Raw genomic sequence first — 25,107 nt, forward strand, 5'->3', positions numbered from 1 at the left:
ACTAAGACTTAATTTTCCGATATATTTTATTGACACTTTCTTTTCTCATCAACCAGGATGGTTGAGAGGCACACACACGAGCGAAGCTCACCACGGCTTCAAGCTCTTAACGATTTCTTCAATTTTCTACGCTATGCTATCGTGCAAGGAAACTTAATTTTTACTGGCTAATTTCTTCTATTACAGTGGTGCAATAATTCATTCTACTTTCGCACTCAACAAGCGGACTCTTAAACGAAGTGGTATTCTTCTGTACTAATCCCCACGTCATCCATCAACTAAACGTATTATTAGCGGCGGATCTAGGTCACAGAAGGTAAAGATACATCCTCGTCTTCATGGTTCGATCATCGGTCACCTCAATGGAATGCTGGTAATCCCTAATGGTACCGGGCTTCTCGTCAAATATGCTTCGATGTTTGTAGAGCACGTCGTACAACTTTTGCTTTTCCTCCCCACTCAAATCAGTATACTTTTCGACATGATCTCTTATTTCTTCTGGGGTAGCCTGGGTTCGAACCTTCGCCCATTCCTGTGGCGAGTAAACGACGTTTGCAAGTTCGGCTGCAGTTGGGAACTTCCCATCGTCCAACTGGCTGCGCAGGGTAGCCAACTCTCCCTGGTGGCCTCCGCCTGCTGACGCTCGCGCGAACTGCTCTGTAGTCAGCGGTCCTCTCCTCGACACGCACATACTACTAAGTGTGGGATTCTCACAATCGACCACATCCTCTTCGAACTCCCAGGATAATTTTCTTATGAAAAGGTCTTCTTCCTCTATTTCGATGTCTCGAAAAGAAACTTCTATATGGTGGGGATGGTTAAGCGAAAGGACGTTTCTCTCATAATCTAGGATCGCTCTACTTTCTACAAAGAACTGTGAACCCAAAATGAGTTCACGGTTCAGCCCTTTCACTACTATTGCCGAAGTATAGTACTCCTTTTCTGCAATCACTAATTCTAACAATACTTGGCCGATGATCGAAGCGACGGCGCGACCGAACGCTGAACTGACTCTAATGTTCGCTGACTTAATGAACGCTGGTGGGGGGTCTCGCTTACGTATTTCTTCCCAACATTGCAGTGAAATAGCCGAGATGCTCGCGCCACTGTCCAATAATGCCAGAATTTTGCTATTAAATAGACCTACTTCTACCTCCGGAAGTGTAACCAAATTGTTATTGGGTAGCTTTTCGGTCGAACTATCTAAAAGGTTCCTAAAAATCGCATTCGTCTCTTCAAACAACTTTTTGTTTATTTTAATTTTGTCCCCATTTCTCTGTAAAAGCATAATTTCGGGCTGACGAATGTCGTTATTTCCTTCACGATCGAAATGTGTCGTGCTAATTATACGTCTACAGGTTTCACAATCCCCATTCTCAAGTGTCTCTAAAGTCTTTACAAATGTCTCACTACTTTCTTCTTTTTCTTCTTCTACAACATTGTTGCATGCAATAACACAATTACGCATATCCTCAGAAATACATTTCGCCGGTTTATCCTGAATATTCAGTACTCCAGTATTCAAGTAACCGCTCTGAGAACATGCGGACAGTTCTCAGTGGCGTTGACTAGTTCCAGGGCTATTCGAACGTGAATTCCCACGAGACGAGACTTGTCTCGAGGACTGTTCAGTCCTATCGTTATGAACACGGAGCTCATTAACCTCCGCAGCATAGTCACTATTTCTATTATTATTATTACGAGTTTGTGCACGACCCCTATTCCTTCCACGTCGTTGTCCTCGATTTCCCTGATTTCTCGTTCGAGAATCTCCAGTGTCACGCTCCTGACCACTGGAATTTCTCGAACGCCAATTGCCATTATTATTTCCATTTCTGTTTACATTGCCTCTTCGTGAACCCCTATTATAATAAGGCCCATTGTCCCTGTGGAACCTCCTGTCTCTGGTGGGGTTACTCGGCCTACTGTTTCGTGGGGGGGGAAGATCGTCCTACATCTTCTTCTTCTTCCTCTACAGTAAGTGAATTTATTCCCCTCCTACTGTTGTTGTTACTTGGTGGCTGATAGGTGGACTGCAGCTCACCAACAATGTTCAACAATTCATCTATAGATCGTGGTTTAGATGACACAATACATCTATAGATTGAGAATGGCAATTGCCGTGGAAGAACTCGCAAAAGTACCTGGGGCGGTAACGGGGGGTCGAGAATACTGTTGGTATGCAGTAATTCCAACAAGTATTCTGTCGGTTTCTTGCTTCCCCGTGTCTCGAAGCGTGACGTCAAAATAGAGGCACGGAGATTAGCAAGTTTCTCCTCGCTAAGATAGGCGTTCTTGAAATGTCTAACGAGATCTTGGTAATTAGTGCATTTCTTCAAAGTCACCTGCATCCACTGGCGTGAGATGCCACGGAAGCAGTGGGAGGAAAAGGCCAACCGTCTCTCTTCTGGTACACCCGTTAAATCAAAATAATTATCTAGCTCTACTAGAAAATTATGGGCCTGTATTTCTGATTCAACTCCTGTAAAAACAGGAAGTGACAAATCTCGATGTAACAGCCCTAAGGCTGACGCTACCTGGCAATTCGCAACACTACTATTGCTACTGCTGACGTTGTTTATGTTTTGAAGGGGAGGGGCAGCCTGCTCGTCTGAGTTCTCACGCCTGGGAAGCTCAGGGAATTGTCCCGCATGGTTCGGTCCAGCGACCGGCGTTTCGATTCTCTCATGCGAGACAGAGGCTGTGTTTTGACAACTGGAACTGTTTTCTCGCACCGACTCCTTTAACAGTTCCAGCTGTTCCTCCCATCTCAGTTCTGCTCTACGCAACTTAGATTGTAAGTGGCCCACAGAACTATCTACTGTTGCTTTTACTCTATCTATTTCAGTAGAAACGGCGGCTACATTTTCCCCCACTCTCTCCATGTCACCACGTAGATGGTTGACATCACGAGAGACCTGAGCGAGATCCGAACCAAGGACCTCAGATATCTCGCCTATCCTGCTTTCAGTGTGAGCCTCTAATTCACTAATTTTATTCTCTGTTGCCTCAACTGATGATTTTAGTTCCTGGCAGGATGCTGTTATCTTGGATTCCAGAGCTTCCGCTGAGGAATCGATCCTTGCTTCTAGCTCTGTCACGTTTTGCATCATTTCACGCCGGAAACTGTCAGTGATCTGTTTTTCAACAGCCTCTAACTTATCTAGCATGGTTCTGCTAGCGTTCTCCTGCCTACTTGCTAATTCCGAAAACGTTTTTTCATGCCTCTTTTCTTGAGATTCTAATTTACTTGAAATTTCTAAAAGTGACTTTTCGTGATTCTTTTCCTGGTTTTCAAGCTTATTCGCAATCTCTAAAAGTGATTTATCCTGCTTCTTTTCTTGAGTTTCCAACTTATTCGAAATGTCATTTAATGATTTCTCTTGTTTTTCTGAAATCTCTAATAACGTTCTTTCTTGTTTTTCAGCCATTTCCCTTATCATATTTACTAATGACGCGAGACACGGGTCAGCTACCGATGTGACTTGCGCTGAGGTGCTAGGAACCGGTTCCCTAACCTGCTCCGATTCATTAGCCCTCTCATTACTAACTGTACCTTCTCCAGGCGGAACTACTTCCTGGAGAGAGGTGTTTACATTTCCTACTGAATCGCTTCCGGTGTCCTGAGACTCCGATGGAAATTCCATTACTTGCGCAAATTGATCGTCAATAATGTTGTCGCCTACAAAGCCTTCCATCGCTCTAGCTTGACTTCGCGTTACTACCATCAAGTGATTATGAACTCTAAATAAGTAACTAGGTTCTCTAATATGCCTAAACTTGATTCGCTAAATGTTATTCCCCTCCAAAAGGTTTAAAATTTTGTAACACACTTCAACAAAATAAATGCATATAACACAACAATAATACACACAGAAATAATAAACTTTCTGGATGGCAGCGCGACAACCTGAAAGAAAAACACATCTACTGCTACCCGCGTCTGGCTTGCACTAAATATCGTAAAAACGTTGGGTATCTTTCATTTCTTGTGGCAACATTCTTTCCTGACCAGAAAATGAAAAAGAAAACAAGACTTTACTTTAATTCTCTTGCCACAATTTAATATTAAAAGCAAAATTTAGCAAGGGACATCTCTAAAAACAAAACAAACATCCAGGATGGTGTGTGTGTCGTGCCCCACGCGTAAGGCAGCCAAGTTCTTTGTGAGCGGAGGACTGTGAGTTTGCATAATCTGAATAAATTACCAAAATCATTTATATTCAATATGCAAATGTGGGAGGAATCTTAATATTTAAACTGATATTTACTTTAAATTACTGTAACCTCCTGCCACAAAGTTAATTTAGTGAATTTAGTCAGTCGGTAGAGTCTTAGAATGAATAAAAGTTAAAATTTTGAAAAGAAGTAAATAAGATTCCTACTAAGCATGACACTCTAATTTACAGGTTAATATGGTTTTAACACCCATCCTGTATGCGAAAGATACCCACAATATGCTCATCGCAATTACGATCCATTGATAGACCCAGCTTCCGGCCTGAAAAGCAAACAAGAAAGACAAAAAGGGTAACACATTACCTTGCGGCCAACTGCAACAATAAAAGAAGTCAACATTCCAGTGGTAATCCTGCTTTAATGCACCACTTCCGTAATTCCAGAGCACACAGAAATTATATTTACAAAAAGCACTCGCGCGCGTGGTCTTGCTAAGAGACCTGAGCAAATGAAAAGAAAAAAAAATATTTCTTTTAATATTTCTTTCTCACACTTTGAGCTCGCAATTATTACTGTTTGTGCACTTTTGTTTTCATCACGCCGCACTCTTCTTTCTTGAAGTGTCTCTAGTTTCACGATTGACTGCGCTTCCGGGTCGAGTTTCTTCCAAAGTTGTGGACCATCCTCTTCCTAGGTTCTGCTAACCGTCAGGTTTCCTCTGCCATGGAATTTCAGTAAACACCAGAGGCGGTTCAACTGGGTAGTCCTTGTTGTGATACAACTATAAAATACATTTGTTATTTGACGAAAGTTCTCATGACGTTCTCTTGCACAAAACCCGCCTACTTAATACAAGCAAAATATAGCTCAGTTCTTGTATTGAATGGGTTTTAATTAAACTATACTATACGATAGCATTGGGGATTTCCTACTGAACACGGCAATGCTTTTTCTTCACTCAGAATGTTACTCGCTTTCGATTTCACTGTTAGTAGCGTGAACAAGTGATATAGCGTGTGACGTAAACATGGCACAAAATTGATACCGGTGCGAAGCACTTTACGAAATATGATGTAAAGCTTTGTCTCTTCTCACTAGTAAATGGTGATATATGTCGCACTTTGTCTCATATCACTTTTGAGAAAACACACTTTTATATATATATATAATCGGTATCTCCTACTCTCCCATTCCACCACAAGAATGTTAGTCCGGAGAAAAACGAGGAAATACTGGAAGTAAACTATCTATGATTGCCCATTCTACAGCACACACGCACAGAATATCAGTGTGTAACTCACGCACTATTCTTGTACACACATCTCTGAATGATAAGAGTACCAAATAGCTGACGGTCAACACTATTACGACTTGCAGTGCTTTGATCTGCACCGTCTCGCGATTTAGCAATAACTAACTCTTTGGTTGTCCCCAGTACTGTTATATTCCTTTGCAGTTTCATTGTTTCTTTCAACTGCTGGGTTGGGCCGAACCAAAGTAGCCCGCTCCACTGGAATAGGGGTGAAGGTGCATCCCTCACCTGCGAGTTTCCAGTGACCTAAATAACTTTAAAAAAACACACTTTTTCATGTTCTTTTCCACTTTGTCGATCACTTCAATGGCATCGTTGTCTGTCACTATGTTTGTTAACTTGCTTAATAATCAAGCTTCAATTTAGTATCTGTTACGCACACACTGTGCCGTAATTACGAGAAATATTAACACAAACACCAACATTATTTAAACTCTGTCACTTGACATGTTTACTTAAACACCTTTGTCAGGTGACACCACCTATCGGCGACACCAGGAACTGCTTGAACAAGTGACATTGAATATGATGAATTACAGAAACGGATGCATTGAAGGATTTGGTTTCTGAACAAATTAATGATGTTAATTAAACAAATTAAATGAACTATGCAAAATGCTACCAAATTAAAATGACTTTAGATAAGGCTGAAGTAGCCTGACACATGATAAACAACATAATATTACTGATTGGAAGGTCGCTTTTCCTTTGCAACAGTATTGCCTTCTCGGTTATATTTAAAAAAAAAGGTATGTGTTAGTCTCCCTGCATACCTTCCACGACCACAAACTCGGCCTAAACTGGTATTAGTACAAGCCAATTTGACAAAACAAAATATATATATATCGAACTACATATGTCTAATACTACGGGAACACCCAGAAAGTTTATTTACATAACATAACACATATTATCATTCAAATCATATCAGCGGTGCAGACGATAACTATATTTTTACAGAGACATCTAGCGGATGTCATGGAACCATTACAAACAACGTTCTAGACAGTTTCCCCTCTAGTTCAAGTGGACTCGTCAATAATTTTAAAATAGTCAACTTCCCTTTTCTGAGAATGTTCCGTTGGCAAAACGACGCTTCACAAGTCGAACACGCTAAAAATGGGCGTGTTTAAAAAAAATAACACCTCTTTGTATTCGGATTTCTCTCATAGACATGCTAAAAATTTTATGATTTTTCAAGTATTGTCTCCCTAGGATTTGTGTCTGGGTAGTGATAGTGTATGCTACTCCCTATAACAACACTAAGAAATTCAACTAGCAATACATCTAAGCAAAATCTGAATCTCATAGATTTTCTATCCTTATTCATATGGTTATATTGATTTCAAGAATCTTCTCAACTTGGGTGTCCAACGCTCCGTTAAGTACACATGCTTTCTTTGAGTTTTTTTTTTCTGGGAAGCTTTCTCTGCCTATATCCATGCAAACTAACATACCAAAATACAAAATTCGCCATCTTCTTAGACGTTAATATTAATTAATATCAAATTCTCATTGCTTCTCGCTTAAGTCCTGCCCTGTTGTTCATTACTATTCATTTACATAACACAATAAACCATAACTATACATAGAAATATTAATAAAAGTTATATGCTCCCGCTGGTAATTATTTAAATCTCAAAATTCTTTATATGCAAATTCCTAATTAATTGAAATATTATTCATAATTTCACGAAAAATTTAAATATGCAAATCATCTTATAACACAGATAATGTGACGTTCACAACCTGGATCCGAAGAACCGGTTCTAGACCCGGATCCGAAAAACCGGTTCCAGACCTGGATCCGAAAAACCGGTTCCGGAACCGGATCTTCTAGAACCGGATCCGTTCAAACCCGAAAACCGGTTCCACCAGGAACCGGTTCCACCAGGAACCGGTTCTGGCCATCCCTAGTGATTATTACTCATTAGTACATTCGATCGGGACATATAATCTCATACGACATTCAGCGCGCTCACTCGACTCACCATGTCACATTTGGTGAAGAATGGTTCAGGCGTATCGGAGGAGTATCCGGATAAACGAACGCCTAAGTCGAGTAAATAGGAACTTCGCTCGCACGACCGATTGGTTCTATGATCAGTATCGTAAGATGACTTGGTGCTATTACTATATGATTAAGTAACTAACTAACTAACTCTATGGCCTATGGAACCCGGAGGTTCAATGCCGCGTTCACAAAAGCTCTCCAATGACTTCTATCCTTAGCCAATTGGATCCACTTTCTACTTTGTATTCTGCGAGATCTATCTTAATATTGTGCTCCCATCTGCGCCTAGAGCTTCCTAATGGTCGTTTTCCGTTTGGTCTTCCAGTCAAGACTTTGAAAGCGTTTCTACTTTCTTCCATCCTAGCTACATGACCTGCCCACCTAACCCTTCTAGACTTGATGACCCTAACAATGTTTGGTAAACCGCATAAATTTGTAGTTTCTCGTTATGAAGTTTCCGCCATTCCCCATTCCCGTTCCTCTTGGGTCCGAATATTCGCCTCAGGATCTTGTTCTCAAATACTTTCAGTCTATGTTCTTCCCTCAGAGTAAGCGACCATGTTTCGCAACCATACAGAACAGGCATGATTATCGTTTTATAAATTTTAAGCTTCACATTCCTCGATAGAATTCGCGACGACAAGAGATTTTGAACTGAATAATAACAGGAATTTTCTGCTTTTAGTCGACATTTAATTTCTTCGTGAATATGATTTTCGTCTGTTAATATTGATCCCAGATATTTGAAACTATCCACTTTATCAAAAGTATTATTTAATATTTTAACGCATCCACGTCGGGGGCGTGTTACGGTCCCGACGCGCTTCCATGTGTTTAGTTTTTTCTGCATTTACTTCTAAACCCAATTCACTGCAAGCATTTAATAAGACCTCTGCATTTCATTCTATATTACTAGGGAAAAAAATATATGATTATATTTAATTATGACAATATCTAGTAACAACTATGCCATGGTTTTGTCAGTTTCGTAACAGCAAATTCTCCCGGTCCGAAACTACCACAATTTTCATATTAGATCAAAAATAAAACGCCGACTAAAATTGATACTGGAACATAGCAGCGACACCTGTCTAATTTTGGTAAAACACAAAATCATAAGGAACTGGATTGTACTTACTGTCGGTAAACGTCAGTGCAAAATTTGTTACAGAAACAAACTGTGCCTATCCATTGCAGAATTACATTTCGATTGACGAGACGTTGTAGAAAATTAAGGTACTATGTCTTAATTGTCATCTTAAAAGCTGGAAAGTACAAAATACCTAGGTACATATGATAGTAGTCAAAAGACAATTTTAGCCGATTCTGGAACATGAGAAATTTTAACCGGTTCGGGCATACCATCTGAATAGCACTATTGGTTGTAACTGAAGATTTTTTTTATTGTTTCTTGAGTAATCGTGTAATTTTCTTAAATAAGTTTTTAGAAGCAAGATAATAGATATATATTAGTAATGTTGAAATTTTAAGTTTTACGAGTTTTTTCTTTCTTATGACGTTTGCATTTACATGTCCAATTCGTATTAGGCAAGTCGCGTATGTGGTACGCTACAAAAAGGAAACTTTTCGGTATATGTATTGTGCTAATTCCTAATTGTAAACAGTCACGCAAATGTTTCGCTGTCTGACACCAATAGATGTCGTAAGTGCAGAGGGAATTTGTTAGTTAAAAATTATTGTATTGATTTAAATACAAATTTAAAACACTGGATAGTCTTTAGATACAGGGCCCTCGCGTGGGCCTCGGGCAGGCCCTTGACAAACAAAATTCAAGTAATTCAGATTCTTCTGTCATCTTGGTAAATGATTTTTTTTTTTAAATTAATGTTAATTCAGATATTTTATTAATAATCAGGCAATGGCGAACTAAAATTACCGGTAATGTAAAACATCGTCTAGGATTATTCAACTGGAACTCTCTCCAACCTTCGGAAAAATGATCGAGATCTGCTATTACTTACTTCTGATCCGTAAGACAGTTTGGTACAAACTGAAGAAACTTCAGTAAAATTCAATAGCATTTCTTTATTCCTATTCCGTCCAATAAATGCTTAGGTAATAGACATATTTTTTTTCTCATAACACACTGGGGGGGGGGCGCCTTCGAATTCTCGCCCCGGGCGCTTACAACCCACGCGACGGCCCTGCTTAGATATGGCCATTAATATTTGTGTAACCGCATGCTTGTTGGAGGGGCAATTTTTTTTTAAAAGAAGCTAATTTTAAACAATTAGAGCTTCTAATTAAGCAAGATTTTAACCTAGGGTCCATAGAGTATAGCGGGCTGAAGGCTCGAGCGCAATAACTAGTTAGAGGAAAAAAATAAATTAGGAAAATAATTTACAAGACATGAAAAAGTTTAGTTTCTGCTAAAAATAAATATTTTCATTAAATACTCAGTCCGTACATGTGTATATCTATATAGAATACAGGTTATTCTCTGAGTATTTCATGCACTGATATATGCAAATTATGTATTATACGTTTTACTGTGTAAGAGAGGACCTTATTGGTTTTCAATCTTACGATTACTAAATAAATACATGAAATAAAACACTGAAACACAAATAAAATCCCTATTTAAAATAATGAAGTATTGAGTTAGAAGTCCAGTGAGTTTGAAGTCCAGAAAGAATACCATATTAGAAGCACCATCTCAGTGGTAGAGCAATATTAGTATATTATCTAGGTGAGCAGGAAGATCTAAAATATTTGCCTATTAAATCTCAAAACAGCTGTTCCTCCGAACGCTGCGGGTATGAATTTCATATTGAACCTATTTTTGCTCAGTTTTCGTATTGTTTGTAGTAAAAGTTAAAACAAAATTTTATATAGGCCTACATATAACATATATTGCTCTTTACTTGTTTTTGGTACAAACTGCTGGCGGTAATACATATATGGAGAATTTGGAAAATACAAGGATGCATCCCATATATGAAAAAAACAGATATATATTCTTGTTTATTAATCTACAAACTCACTTTTGATCTTTATCAAATTTTATTAAACGAAAATTCATTCTTCACAAGAAATAGTTACAAAGAATATACGGTACCTTTACAGAAACATATGAATGTAAATAATATTCATTCTTTATAACCAGCTATTAAAACAATCACAGGTAAGTACAATCTTTTCACTCAATCACAACAATAAGTATGGCACCACAAATCGCAGTTAATAACCTTGATTTATTAATGACATAATGAGTCTTTTTTGACGCTATTTTAATACCAATGATACGTATGAATATGTTCTAATATATGCTCTCATAACCTGTTAATAGAAGATATATATATGAAGATGTATGTACAGCCAAGTAAAATTACAATGACAATGTGATTTTTCAGTAGAGAATGTAATATTTTATGGTTACTCCAGTAAAGTAATTCTATGAAATTACCTCTCTTTTGCAATTACATTAGGACAATTTGTTTATTCCGAAGTGCGGTAGTATCGTTGTTCACAAACAGAATTATAACTTAATCGCAAACGCACAAATCTAAATACTAACATATTGTAGCTGCGCTCAATTCGTAAACTGCCACCCTTTGATACATTTCTCCGAGCAACACAAGTATACACCGAACATAGGACATGAGAAGAGTAACAAATGCTAAAGATTATATATATATATATATATATATATATATATATATATATATATATATATATATATATATATATATATATATATATATATATATATATATAAACGAAAAGTTTCATAAAACTTCAGAAAAGAACATGTCTAAAATAAGATAATTTTACTGTTTTCATTTCAGATACAAAGTATGTTTTTATACGGGGTTCTAGCGATTTGTAGGGGAACGGTGTCTCAGTGGTACGACGATTACCTCTGGCATGTGGGGGTCCCTGGTTTGATCCTTGGACAAAAAAAATTGCGGAAGACAACATTATGTTTGTGAATTTGCTCGTGGTACTCCAGTTTCCCCTTCATTCCCACATTTTCATTCCGTCAATGCTTCCATCATCATTCACTTACCTATATCATCCGCCCCTCTTTGCCCAACGGCCATAATCAGTACGGATGTTAAACTGAAAGATTTCTAGCAATTTGTGAGTGTTCGCAATGTTTGAACAAACTGTGAGTTTCCGGTATCGTTTCAAAAATGTGCTTATTTTCTATCTAGATATTGATATTTTTTCAGAAAAAATATTTTAATAATAATATGAATTTTTGGACAGCTTTTTTTTTTAAAAAAAAATCTTTGCGCGATTTTTCCCTAAATGATAGAAAAGGATATTTATTTATTGTTTTTCTCCAAGTCATATTTCATTGTCATAGTACGAAAAATCACGTTATTTCCTTTTCAAACGAAGGAAGAAGAAACTACACAAAAACTTAATTATAACCAAATTTCTGCCGTAGTTGTCACGCGAAAGGGGAAAGTGCAGTGAAAAAACTATTGAACACCACTTTATTGTTTCGATTCGGTAAAGTTAGAGAACCGTTCCTCACGTCAAAGCCTATAATACTTAAACTGTCTCACCTTACACATGTTTTGTGGCTTTTGAATATTTTCCGTTATTTTTCATTTCCATCGTTAGATATTGTTACTCTTCTAAACATCCAAAGTCAGGTGTATGTCTTATTTCACGTAATTCCATGGAAAAATATATCGAAAGCAGCTACTTTATTTTCGTGTAGTCAGTCATATTCATTAGTTACGTATTATTACAGAGCTGATACTGACCAAGATTGGCAGAGAACAACTTTTTGGTCACCTACAGTTGTGGTGCGTTTAATGTTTTATTTCAATCCCTTACTGTACTGTTAAGTAACTTATACTAATTAAAATGCACCTAAAATTGGTCTTTTCAAACAGCTTCATACTCCTGCTTTAATTTAATTTTCTCAATCTTGTTACCTATTGCAGTATGTTCTTCATTCTTTTTCATAGCAATTAGTCGATATCTTCGAGGTTCCTGTAGCATTCAGCTCTCCTACCAGTACGTTCATATACTTTCTTCATAATAGGATTGCAAATCTTCTCTAGCTCCTTTAATTTATGGTCATAGTCGTTCTTAGTGGCAAACTGATCGACATCAATCCAGCGAAGAACCTCGTTACACTTATCTACAATAGTTCTTCTGTCTGTGGCCGAAACATGATGCCTGATTGATGCATTCTCAACGGTACTTTTCATATTGTAACAATAGGACTCCAGAGAATTTCTTGCTTCAACCCTCTCTCTGCGTCTCTCATCCTCTACTCTGAACTTCTCTGCATCTGCGATCAAACGTAAAATTTCTTCATCGCTCAGACGACCCTTGTCGTTGGTCAGAATAATATAACCTTCTTTGCCTGTTGACTTTTCAACTGCTCTTACATTCAGAATTCCGTTTATATCAATACTAAAGGTGACTTCGATTTTAGGCACTCGTCGTGGTGCTGGAGGGATATCAGAAAGTTCGAACGTGCCCAGTAAATTGTTGTCCTGTACCATAGAACGTTCACCTTCGTACACTTTAATCTCTACTGTGGACTGATTATCAGTAAATGTGCTGAGGTATCGGGTTTCCTTTGTGGGTATTGGAGTGTTACGCTTGATAAATACCGTCATGAGGCCACCAGAAGTTTCCATGCCCAGCGAAAGGGGAGTAATATCAAGTAAAACCATGTCCTTAATTTCGACTGATTTGTTACCACCACGGATGGCTGCTTGTATAGCCGCTCCGTATGCAACAGCTTCATCAGGATTTATTGATTTATTGAGTTCTTTTCCATTGAAGAATTTCTTCAACGTTTCTTGAACTTTTACAATGCGAGTAGATCCACCCACAAGAATTATTTCATTAATTTCTGTTTTATCCATCTTAGCGTCGGCCAGAGCTTTCTTGACAGGTTCCAAAATCTGAGGAAGGAAATCAGCGATAATATCTTCAAACCGCGCAAGAGATAACGAGGAGCTGAAATCTATGCCTTCAAACAAGGAATCGATATGAATATTGGCGAGTTTATTTTTGGATAGGTTACGTTTAGCTTTTTCACAAGCTGAGCGAAGTCGCCACATAGCTCGTTTGTTTTGAGTTATGTCTTTCTTGTGTTTTCTCTTGAACTCGTCAACAAAAATTTTCACTATTTTATTATCCACGTCCTCTCCGCCAAGATGCGTATTCCCAGCAGTTGCCTTTACTCGAAAAGTACCATCATTGATTGTGAGAATGGATACGTCTAGTGTTCCTCCACCGAAGTCAAAAACCAGAATTTTACTTTCGTTTTTAAGCTGAAACGGAACGAAAATGTAATGGAATCAGTTTCATCATATGGGTACAGGGCGATACAGATTCATACACACATTCATATCAGCGATATTAACAACATTGCTACGTAAATATATTTTAAAACAGATCGTAAGTTTCAATTTTAATGGAATCGCAGATCTTCAATAAACCAGCATATACACTGTATCCTTATATGCGCCGGTCAGGATTGTGTTCTAAACGTTGAGATGTAATGTATTGTGGAATTCTACTCTTGATCGGAGTAAGTTTTAAATTGATTCTGGCACTTATCTTGTGGTGATATTCGTGACGATTATGAACTTAATGAGAATAACTTAAAATGCAGATGAAAATTATTTATATGTCTTACGCCTAAAAAATAAATAATACTGGGTATCACTTGAAATAACGTTACCCGGAGTCAAATAGTTTTAAGTTAGACCAATTGAAATAATTTCTATTTGTTTCTGAGTGCTAACCTACTACTGTTTACCCGAGACGGGAATATGGCTTCTAAGAGGAAGTAATATTGATATAGCTGGAATAAAGAAAGCACATCTTACGACAGTTTACAAACTAAAAAATATTGGCCGCATGATATTGCAATAGTAGATGCCCAAGATTCTCAGTTTCATTTGTTGTCTCTATAGCAACGTATGCACCGAAATTCGTTAGTGGCACACACTTACCTTCCGTTTCAATCATATAAATTGAGGTACTCGTCTTCGAACTCATTGTCTTCGTCTCATTAGGTTCATTTCATTCTGTATTCAGCTCATACCAGTCAGTATCTTGTGTGTACCTTAGACACGACCGAAGTTCCTACACTAACACTTTTTTGAATTTTTAGACTCGATGACTTATTTGTATAAAGTCGTTTTCAGTAGTCTACTTGGGGGTCACGTGGCTCAGTGGTAGAGCGCTTACCTCTGGTGCGTGGGGTCCCTGGTTCAATCTCAGGCCAAATAAGTTTGTGGTGGACAACATCGTGACGTGATCGTGCGTTTTCTCGTGGTACTCCCGTTTTCTTCCACTTTCTCATTCCACCAATTTTCCCATAATCATTTATTGCCTCAACCATCGTCTCCCTTAGCCTAACGGGTATGATCGTGGAATGTTATATTGTCGCCAAGGAGAGACGTTTGATCTTTCCTCCTCAATTTCACTGCGCGAGATAGTCAATATAGATGCGTTTTGTGTGTGTAGATGAGTAATAATAATAATACTATTTTTTTTTTTTTGTCTTAAGCCATACATAGCAATAGATGTTATAATCAATAGAATTAGTAGTACGTAAATATGAATTTAAAGTTTAAGACAAGAGTCTACTAAGATAATCAATACAATGAATAACAACTTCTCATATTATATGTATAAATGTTCCAGCATAGCTCTGGAACGCCTGGAGGAATTCCAACAAAACTTGTTACACTTATAGCTTATAAAGTACTGTAATTCCAAACTTCACGGGTTTCAGCTAACTTCTTCGTTTTCACGTACGGTTTTTCTATTCTGATGCCGTCCATCAACTGTAGCTTCCTTCGCCTCCTCACTCTTTTTCTTACCACCATACGCTCTAATAAGTCCCTCATGATGCAGTACCTTTTACCCAATGTCTCAACCAGTTTATCTTCCTCTTTTCCATTACATCTAAAATTGTATTTTCTTCCTCACAATTTCTAACACACATCAATTTCCTTTCTGCTCGAACCAGCTAATTCTCTCCATTCCCACATTTCGAAAGCTTCCAGTCGTTTTTAATCACTTTTGTGTAATGTTCATGTTTCTGTATGATACAGTACAATACTGCATGTAAAGCATTACATAAGTTCTTCTCAACTCTATTCGAAGATCCACAAAACAGACTTTTCTTTCTGCTAAACGCTTCTTTCGCCATTCCTATCCTTGCCTTTATTTCACGTTCACACTTCATATTGTCACTAATGATACTATTCAGGTGCCGAAAACTTAAGTCACCTGTTCTATATTCTATCTTCTTATTTCTACATTTGACAGCGGCCGTTTCTTTCCAATCACTAGGGCTTTTATCTTTCTAACATTTATTGTCATCCCCTATTCTTCACAACACTTCCTCAAGTTTCCTAACGGGTTATTAATTTTCTTTTCAGATTCTGTGATAAGCGCCATATCATGTGCAAATCGTATACACCTAATCATTGTACCTCCTACCGAAATGCCGTCTTCATTATATAGGCTCTTTTTCAGTTTCTTTTAGATAGATATTAAATAATGTTGGAGAGATACAATATACCTGTCGAACTCTTCTTCCGATTGCACTCTCCTGTCATTTCCTTCCCTACTCTAACACCCAGAAAATATTGACGGACTTGGAAAAATATTTAACCATATATTTAGAAGAGCATGATACAAAAGGGAAAAGTATACACAAATTTAAAATTGGCTACTAAGAAAATTCAATAAAAAGCAAGTTTCAGAATAAAATTAAAACAATTCTGATAATAACTAAGAACCGGATGAATACTTTCTCTTTAAGTGTTAATATTAGTGTTTGTGTAGTAAATAGTACTTTGTTTGAATTCAGTGTGTGTATTTTAAGATCAATAACGCTTAGTTTTGGGTTTATGTGTGAGAGATAAAAAGTGGTTGTAAATCTTTCCAATAATTTGGTGAAAAACCAAAAGCAAATAGGAAATTAGTTAAAAATGTATAATGACAATGTGTGAAAAGCATAACAAGTAACAGCGTTAAATGTGTAAATGGTGGCAGCAAAATAATAAAATATTTAAAAAAAAAAAAAAAATAGAAGGTGAAAACCTACGGGCAAAATATAGTGAATAATCTTGAAGTAAAACGTGAATAGTGTAAATATGTTTTTAAAGCAGTTAACTTAAACAGAAACAAGTAAAAACCAAAGAAAAATGGAGTGAAATCTTTTAGTTTTACGTCTTACGGATATGCCGGCTAGACTAAAGGAGACGGTGATGATGAGAAATGAATAAAAGTGGAATGAAGAAAGTAGGAAGAAACGGGAGAACACCGAAAAAACCCACGCACACGCTGTTTGTCCACCAGAAAGCTCACTTGCTTCGAGCTGGAATCGCGAACCATGGACCTTACGCACGAGAGGTGAACGCTCTACCACTGAGCCAATGCGGCCCCCGTGAAAACCAAAGAGGAAGTAAGCTTTACATAATGTGTATGAGAATACCCATTCATACGGGAAGAAACCACACTGATAAATTATAAAGAGAAACCAGAAACAGAAATATCTGAAAGATGAGAACCAAAGGAAAAGCAGAAAAGAAATAGAAAGATATCAAAAATATAAGGAAAAACCAAACTAAGAAAGATCAATGAAAGACAAATGACTAACAAAGTCTAGACACTTTGACTATATATTTGTTTCTTTCATGTATGTGCTTTTGATTCGATTGATGGACAGAATTCTATTTTGTACGAGATAAATAGAACAAAATAAAAATAATTTTAGAAAGGGAAAAAAGGTACATTTAAATATACAAGGGTTGGATTTTTAGTAATGGTAACAACGATATATCTTCAGAAGTAGAGTACTTACAAGGTTCGAAGTTTTACAGACCCTCGATATAATCACCAGCATTGTGACTCAGGCGTTCTCAGCGATGTGGAAACCGCTGGATGCCGTTGGCAGTCCCTAATCTCTGGATAGTGCGGATGGAGCGATCGGTCGCCCGGAGAAGATTATCAACTGTACGGAAGCGTATCCCACGAAGTGGTTCCTTCATCTTTGGGAAGAGGTCGTACCGCAGACTTAAATCTGGAGAATATGGGGGGGGGAGGTAATACAGCACTTCCCAGTCCCAACGATGCAACAAATCAGTGACCGCACCTGCTGAATGTGCCCTTGCATTGTCATGCTGAATGATGGGTGGGTTCGTCAGGAAGTGACGTCGTTTTCGTCTTACAGCTGCTCGCAGATTGTTTTGCAAAAAATTGCAGTAGTACTCTAATTGCAGTAGTAGTAGCAGGGTTGGCTGGTTTAAACCAAAAAACGAAAATGTTCGTAAAAGTGTAAGTGTTTGTAAAATCTTGATGAACACATATTTATGGGTTATCACGTTTCACTCCCGTATATTATTCGTATTATATTCAGACCTAAATTTCCCATTCATTATTCAAAAAGATTACCCTACAAAAGCAACTTTTTTATGTAAGTTTATAAATGTTTGTTTTGTGATTTTTTTGTAGTTATTATTGTTATGTAATTGCAATCAAAGAAACATTCTAAATATTGTTTTGTTTCAATGTTTACTATTGATAAAATACATCGAAGTGCTGTACTTTGTGTGTGTGGGGGGAAGGGTCATACAGATCCCACGAGAGGCATTTAGTGAAGTGAGAAGTATCTTCGATATCCATTTATGTATAAATGAGTCTGAGCCAAAGTGGACTCAAATAATTCGTATCTTTGTGATATGCAAATTAAGTCGTTGTATTTCTTTAATTTGGACCAATAAAAGTCGTTGTTAACTAACTTGAATTAAATTAGTTCTTCTGTACTCCGTAGTACTTTGAAATTGTCCATATGTAATTCAGTATAATGGTTTCACTTGTGCAACTGTTTATCTTTTTGTCCTTCTGAAATGACTCTTGACAGCTATATTAAGAAGATGTAAAGATCAGTACAACGTATTTTTATCAGGATTCCTTCGTGAGTGAGTCGGCAGACGTATCGCATTTGTGGCCAATTAGTCCTGGTTCCGAGTGCAAATGGAGGATAATTTCTCTCGGATGTAACTCGAGAAGGAGTTTTTATTCCGCTTTAAGCTTAACCCCTTCCAGCATAACCCGGCTGTTGCATAATAACACCAAGGCGAAACAAACTTATTTCTGTCCATATATGATATGAATATATAGAGCAAATTATTTAAACGAAATAAACCTGGTTTAAACCAAAAAAAAAACTGGTTTAAACAAAAAAAAAGTTTTTTTGTTTTTTTTTTTCAATAAAAACCATGGTTTTGGCCAACCCTGGTAGTAGGCATCTAACCTACCGCTGGTATGAATTATAATGGATAGCTTTGTACCCGTTACTGCTTGAATTGTTCTGTTATAAAAGGTTGTTGAAAAGTTTCAATCAATCCCCTTCTATATTAATAACATCTGTGAAATATAGTATTAACACTCGTGTAATAGTTTCGACAATGTAACAAACGCGATGGCACATTGCCGAAACTGTTACATAAGTGTTATTAATACATATACGACGGTAAGTCAAAAATTATCCGTAATTGTGACATAACTTTTCGTACATTGTTCATACTGATCTGTGTCCTCGTTTATTTTATTCTTATGCTGTTGTGGTCATGCTATGAAAGTTTGATCCAAATTCCTTCATTTGTCTTGCTTTGTTACAAATAGATCATGGCCGCTGCATGTGCATAGAAGTTTGCACCAAAGAGGAACAACGAGCAGTGATCCGGTTTTTATGCTCCAAAGGTGTATCAGGGGCCGTAATTCATCAAAGATTTTCGCCACAATACGGGAACAGTGTCTTGCCGCAACAGAGTGTCCACGAATGGATTGAAATATTCCAAAATGGTCGCCCATTGAGCGTACACGTGACATGGTTCTGCTAGACAAACGAGTGACTATTAATGAAGTGGCACATCGTCTGGAAATTAGTCATGGTTCCTAATACACCTTCCAACAACAAATACCGGATTACTGCTAGTTGTTCCTCTTTGGTGCAAACTTCTAAGGGAGTGTCCATGATCTATCTGCAACCAAAGGAAGAAAAATAGAGGAATTAGGATCAGACTTTCATAGCATGACCACAACATTATAACATTAAAAATGAGGACAGAGTTCTGAACAATGTAAGAAGAGTTATTTCAAAATTGCGGATAATTATTTACTTATCCTTGTATTTAGTACTTTGGTCAGTTTTATTAATACTGTCGAATATTTCCAAAGCTATAATGAATAATATACAAGCGCCTACTTAAATGAGATGTAAATTTGAAATCAAGTCCTCCCTACTACATGACAATTGTGGGCAACTGTGATGAAAACACTGGCGTACGCAGAAGGTCGTCAAAGGAGGTCAAGCTCCAAAGTTCACATAATTTCAGGTGTTTGTATATAAATTTCAATATGGTAAATGTTTATTGTTGCATATTATCTTGCTCAAGATTGGATTTATAACCCTGATTCTGCTTGCGTACGCACTAGGTGAAACTATTAATCCATTTTCCGTTTATTAGCAAAATCAGAATGAACTATCAAGTGGCACCTATAAAATCAACACTAAAAACAATGTGGTACATGGATGATATTTATAGTGTGATCAGTGATCGCAATAACGCCTTCTCAAGTTACGAAACTTGATTAGCATGGGCAGAGGCATTGGTTTTTAATTCGGCAGGGAATGGATGGCCAGAACCGATTTCCCCGCTATTGAAAGTGGTTGTGTGATTTATAGACCGTAGTTTATGCCCAGCTACTGAGTTAATTATTTTTAAGAAAGTTTTTATTTTATTTTAATTGTGGGAATTGATTCTGAATATTTAAAGCCATTATAAGAAAAATATGTATACTCAAATAGAAAAATGAAATTGTTAGTTTAACATAATCCATTATGCCTTTTTAGTAGGGGAGGCGGACGATAAGCAATTTTGAGGGGATAAAGGTAGTGGAAGGAAGTGGCAAAACGCAGATAAAACACGTGAATACAATGTTGTCCACCACTAATACATGACCAACAACAGAATCAGGTAAGACTGCATTAGAAGTAAACGCTATACCATTGAGCTACCGCTCGCCTGAAGCGATCAAGAACACATTCTTAAAATAATTGAAAACCAAGTTAATACTAATTGACTTTTCTAAAGACAGTCACAGACATACAGGTGGTTATCAAAATGATATAAACGCCTGCAGAAAATGCAACTTAATGATAAATACGGCATGGGCGGGCAATCGATCGCCTCAAGAACAGCTCTGATTCGTTGTACAACTGAGGTATGTAGGCCATGGATGGTCTACAGAGTAATATTGTATCATTCTTCATGTAGTGTAGTATTCACTTCCATAAAATGTTGAGGTCTGGGCGCAGAGGGTGTTGTAGTTCATTCAGTTGTTTATGAAACCACACTTCAAGAGCTTCAGCACTGTGAATTGGTGTATTGTCATCCTGGAAAACAAGAAGCCATTAGCAGGTAACACGGTCATTAGCAGTAACGTGTCCACACAGTCACTGGCAGTAATGAATGTCGTGAACTTAAATCTCAGGATTTATGGAATACTAGAGAAGCCACAGCCATGTTTCACGGTAGAGGAACAAGATCGGAGAATTAGGATCTTTCAATAGCCGCCATATGAAAATATGACCTGTTGTTGCAAACAAGGTGTAAGAGAACTTATTGGACCATATTATGCGTTTCCAATCAAATCGGTAGCCCACTCTGTCAGTTTGTACTCTACATACCATTTTGTCGCACTAAAGTGTTGCTGGGAATTATCAGCGGTTTTTATATTGCATCCCGACCTTGGTTGTTCAAACTAAGCAATTCACATCAGATCGTGATTGTCGCAATAGGTGTTTAGATATTTATTGAGTTTAACAGCTTCGTCTGCCGCATTCACTCTACAGTCCCAGGTGACAATGCTCTTAAAAGGTCGGCAATTCCTATCATTAAGGTATCTTTTAGAGTCCACTATTACTTCTTGCCGATGTTTTACCGTAGGCAGTAATTACTTTGGATGCTATTCTTGAGTATCTTAGACATACTGATGTTAACTAACCACGCACCCACAATTTCACCTTTTGAAACAGAACATCACCACCGTTTGCCGTCTGTTTCAACACGACTTTGTTCTAGCCTGCGTGACGGACAACACAGATCAACTAACACATCACTAGCAACAGCCAGGTGGAGCATATGCATTCTCAGTGTTACAAACTCAGACTTCTACTGCAAACTACATAAGGTTCCTATTATTTTGATAACCACCTATATATACATATTTCTTATTATCTACTGAAACTTTACCTTTTTATCAAATCCATAAGCGATGGCAGCTGCAGTAGGTTCGTTTATGATCTGTAGGATGTGAAGACCACATAATTTCCCCGTCATTTGAGTTGCAGATCTTTGGGCATCGTTGAAATAGGCAGGAACAGTAACAACTGCTTTGTGAACATTTTTCCCTAGATAGGCTTCGGCCGTCTCCTTCATTTTCTCGAGCACCATTGCGCTAATTTCTGCAGGATAAAATTGTCTGGTTTGATTCTTATATTTGACTTCGATATTTGTGCCCTCGTTACACGGCACAACCTTAAACGGCCAATGTATAATGTCTTCTTGGACTGATGGGTCTGTATATTTTCTTCCAATTAGTCGCTTAGCATCTGGAAGTATAAACATAACCATAAGAGTAATACTCTATGATAGTTTGTTAAAATGTATAATGAATATTTATCCTTTATATAAACTCTAAATTGCAATGTACGATGGATGATTGCAATATTTAACTTACTCCTCCTACTACTTAACAGGAGTAGGTAGAATCTCGTAGTTAACAGCATATAACGAAAACTATATATTCCACACTAACATCGGTCGTTTACGGTTTTGTTTAGACGTCAGTCCTTTACCATCCCCCCTAGAGGTATTTACCCTGCGGGCTGAACCTATACTTGAATGGCATCGGGTGTGTAACTATTCATTTCAGCGACCCAGTCAACTATGGATTCGACATTACTATCTATCGTTTTCGATTATGTTTATATGTCAACCCTTCCCACATGCACCCCTAGGAATGATTAAAGTCTCTCACTCCCACAGCATGTTTTCTTACATTGTAAATTCGGTTTAATTTGCTCCAGCGTTCCAGATGAATACTGGAAAATACGTACATAGACACACACAAAATATGAAATATTTCAGTTTAACGTCCTACGATTATGTCTCTCAGATTAAGGGGAACCTATGATTAAGACAAGTCAATGGCGAAAAAATAATTTGTGAATTGAGAGTGTGGGAGACAACCCATAATATCTTTGTCGGAAACAGTCTTCAGCCTTGCCGATGGCGAGTATGCAACCTCCGCTAACGGAACATAGTTTTCTCCACCCAAATTGGAAGAAACTGAATCGCAGCTATTTGAAACAGAATTTTTTCCGGGGATACAGGATTTATCTTCGCTAGCGATAAGCAAGCATCCTCTGGTACCTGGAGCAGTTTTTCCCGATATCTAATTTTTTGAGGAAAGAAGAGGGCGAGATACAAATCATGAAATAGAAAAATATCCCAGACACCCTCACCAACAGTAATTCCCCGGTTCAGAACTGGGAACTGGAAGAATTTTTGAATTTACTGAGTGAGTGTGCAGTTGAATGTTCATTATTGGATTGTACTAAGACTGTCTAGTGTACTGGAAACCGAACGACGGATATATTTGCTTCGTTTGTGGTTTTGGGGATGCTAGTCAATGAAGTATGACTTTATTTTTTGGGATACGGAATCTCTTGAACGAAAAGCGATAGATACAACAATAAAAGCTGAAGTGCGTGAGGAATTATTAGAAATATATAGAAGAAAGCACGGATATCAGTTTGTAATTATGTGGAACTTCATCGAACATTTCCGGGATCTTGTATAGGACTTTGACTACAGACCTACTTTAGTGAAAATATTGTTTGAGAAAGGCTATGGGAAATATGCGGACATATAGTGAACCTACACTATTTTTTTTTATTTTCATAGATTGATTAATTTTCCTTTAATCAATTTAAATGTTTATTTTAATCAAGTAATGATCATGTACTGTGATAGTGAGAATTGGACAAAAAAATAAGCGCAACTTGTGTGTTAGAAACAATAAGTGTATACTCCATTGTTTCTCAAATCCATTAAGTGGAATCAAAGTCTTGAAACTTTTCTTGAAAAGCACTAGTTATATGATACGACTGCACTCGAGCTCTTTGAAAAAAAAAAAAAAATCATGAACCGTATCGTGAAATTTCAATCACAAACATCATGTTAAAAACTGCTGAATGTCGAGTTAATTGGATAACTTATTTCGGTTGTCATGAAACTTCCCGTGAAATTTCAGTTTGCCATAAAATGTATATTGAAGGCATTCAGAGGTTTAAGATTTCCCCGAAAGAATATGTGACAAGTGAATTTTGTCTTTCTGCTTGTGATGATACCTACATTGATATTATTGTGTGTGGGTCTTACCCCGACTGTGCGCCGAACTTAAAGGTCGACGGCACGAAACTGTCACTAATCACCTCATAGACCCGAAAAACAATGGATTTGACACTAATATTGATAGACTTAAATCATTTTTATGTCTTCCTTCCCACTCTCCAATCTAGATGCTTAGGGGGTCTTACCCCCATAATACGATTTTTCAGACTATAAGTAATACGTGTACCACATTGGGTCGTAATTGCTCCAGGCATTGCAGAATTATGCTGGACATACACATATTCATCCATTGTTGTACAAAGAAGATTAGCTGACATATCAGTTCTTCCACGGGAAGGATAGGTTTTTGAAAATATTTAAATCCCCCTTTCCCCTTAGGTTAAGCATCTCACAGAACATGTAATGATAAAAATAGAGAAGGTACGTACTATGACCTTTGCGTAAGTTTTAAAACACCCTACTCTCACAGAATACGCCTTTTAATCAAACTCATATGATCAAAAAAACTCGTTCCAGAAGATATCTGAAACGGGTCAGCCGTTTTCCCGACTCCGAAATCTATGAATTCAAGACTTAATCTCAGTCATTTTTGACATCATAATTTTCCCCTCCTCCCCCTCCCTTCTGTTGATGGGGCTGAACGTAATCAACATAATCAGCATCAGTATTCACTTCAGAGAACTCCGACAAATATGGATTGCATTCTAATATCGATCGTTTATTGCTATTTTTATGTGTCACCCCTTAAAACTTCCACTCTTGGATGTCTTACTCCCATTTTTTTTTTTTTTTTTTTAATATTTTAAGTCATACGTCTACCAAGTCTGGTTGTAATTGCTCCAGGCATTCCAGAGTACCATATTTGTGTTAGACAGTCCATCGATTTATATGGTATATTTTTTTCTTTCTAATTTCTTTCAAGTTAAGCTGGAAATTTAATGTTTTGATTTAACTCTTTTTTTAAAAAAAAAAGGAATGTTCGTTAGTTCATGAAAAATAAATATTGTGAGATAATTTTAATATTTAACAAATGATACTTAACCGAAAGACAAATTAACAAAATCACTATTAACATTTCAATTCCATTTCACTTCTTTAAGCTCCTTCGTGGCTACGCGGTTAGCATACGCGCCTTTGGCGTGGGAAAC

General features: G+C 37.4%; 1 protein-coding gene across 2 annotated transcripts in view; it reads right to left on the reverse strand.

Annotated features, from left to right (window-relative positions):
* LOC145690332 (heat shock 70 kDa protein cognate 4-like) overlaps positions 1–25,107 on the reverse strand; it is a 77,288-nt gene that overhangs the window by 8,124 nt on the left and 44,057 nt on the right. The window contains exons 3-4 of one of the 2 annotated variants that reach the window (XM_081765120.1): positions 21,794–22,152; positions 11,223–13,780 (exon numbers count right to left, since the gene is read on the reverse strand). In XM_081765120.1, coding sequence (XP_081621246.1) covers positions 12,458–13,780; positions 21,794–22,152 — 1,682 coding nt within the window. In that variant the 3' untranslated portion in view covers positions 11,223–12,457. Of the gene's footprint in view, positions 1–11,222; positions 13,781–21,793; positions 22,153–25,107 lie in introns of those variants that run through there. The other variant, XM_081765121.1, reaches the window with a different exon arrangement.

The sequence above is a fragment of the Thermobia domestica genome, chromosome 7, assembly GCF_964235325.1.
Source record: "Thermobia domestica chromosome 7, izTheDome1.hap1.1, whole genome shotgun sequence".
NCBI lineage: Eukaryota > Metazoa > Arthropoda > Insecta > Zygentoma > Lepismatidae > Thermobia > Thermobia domestica.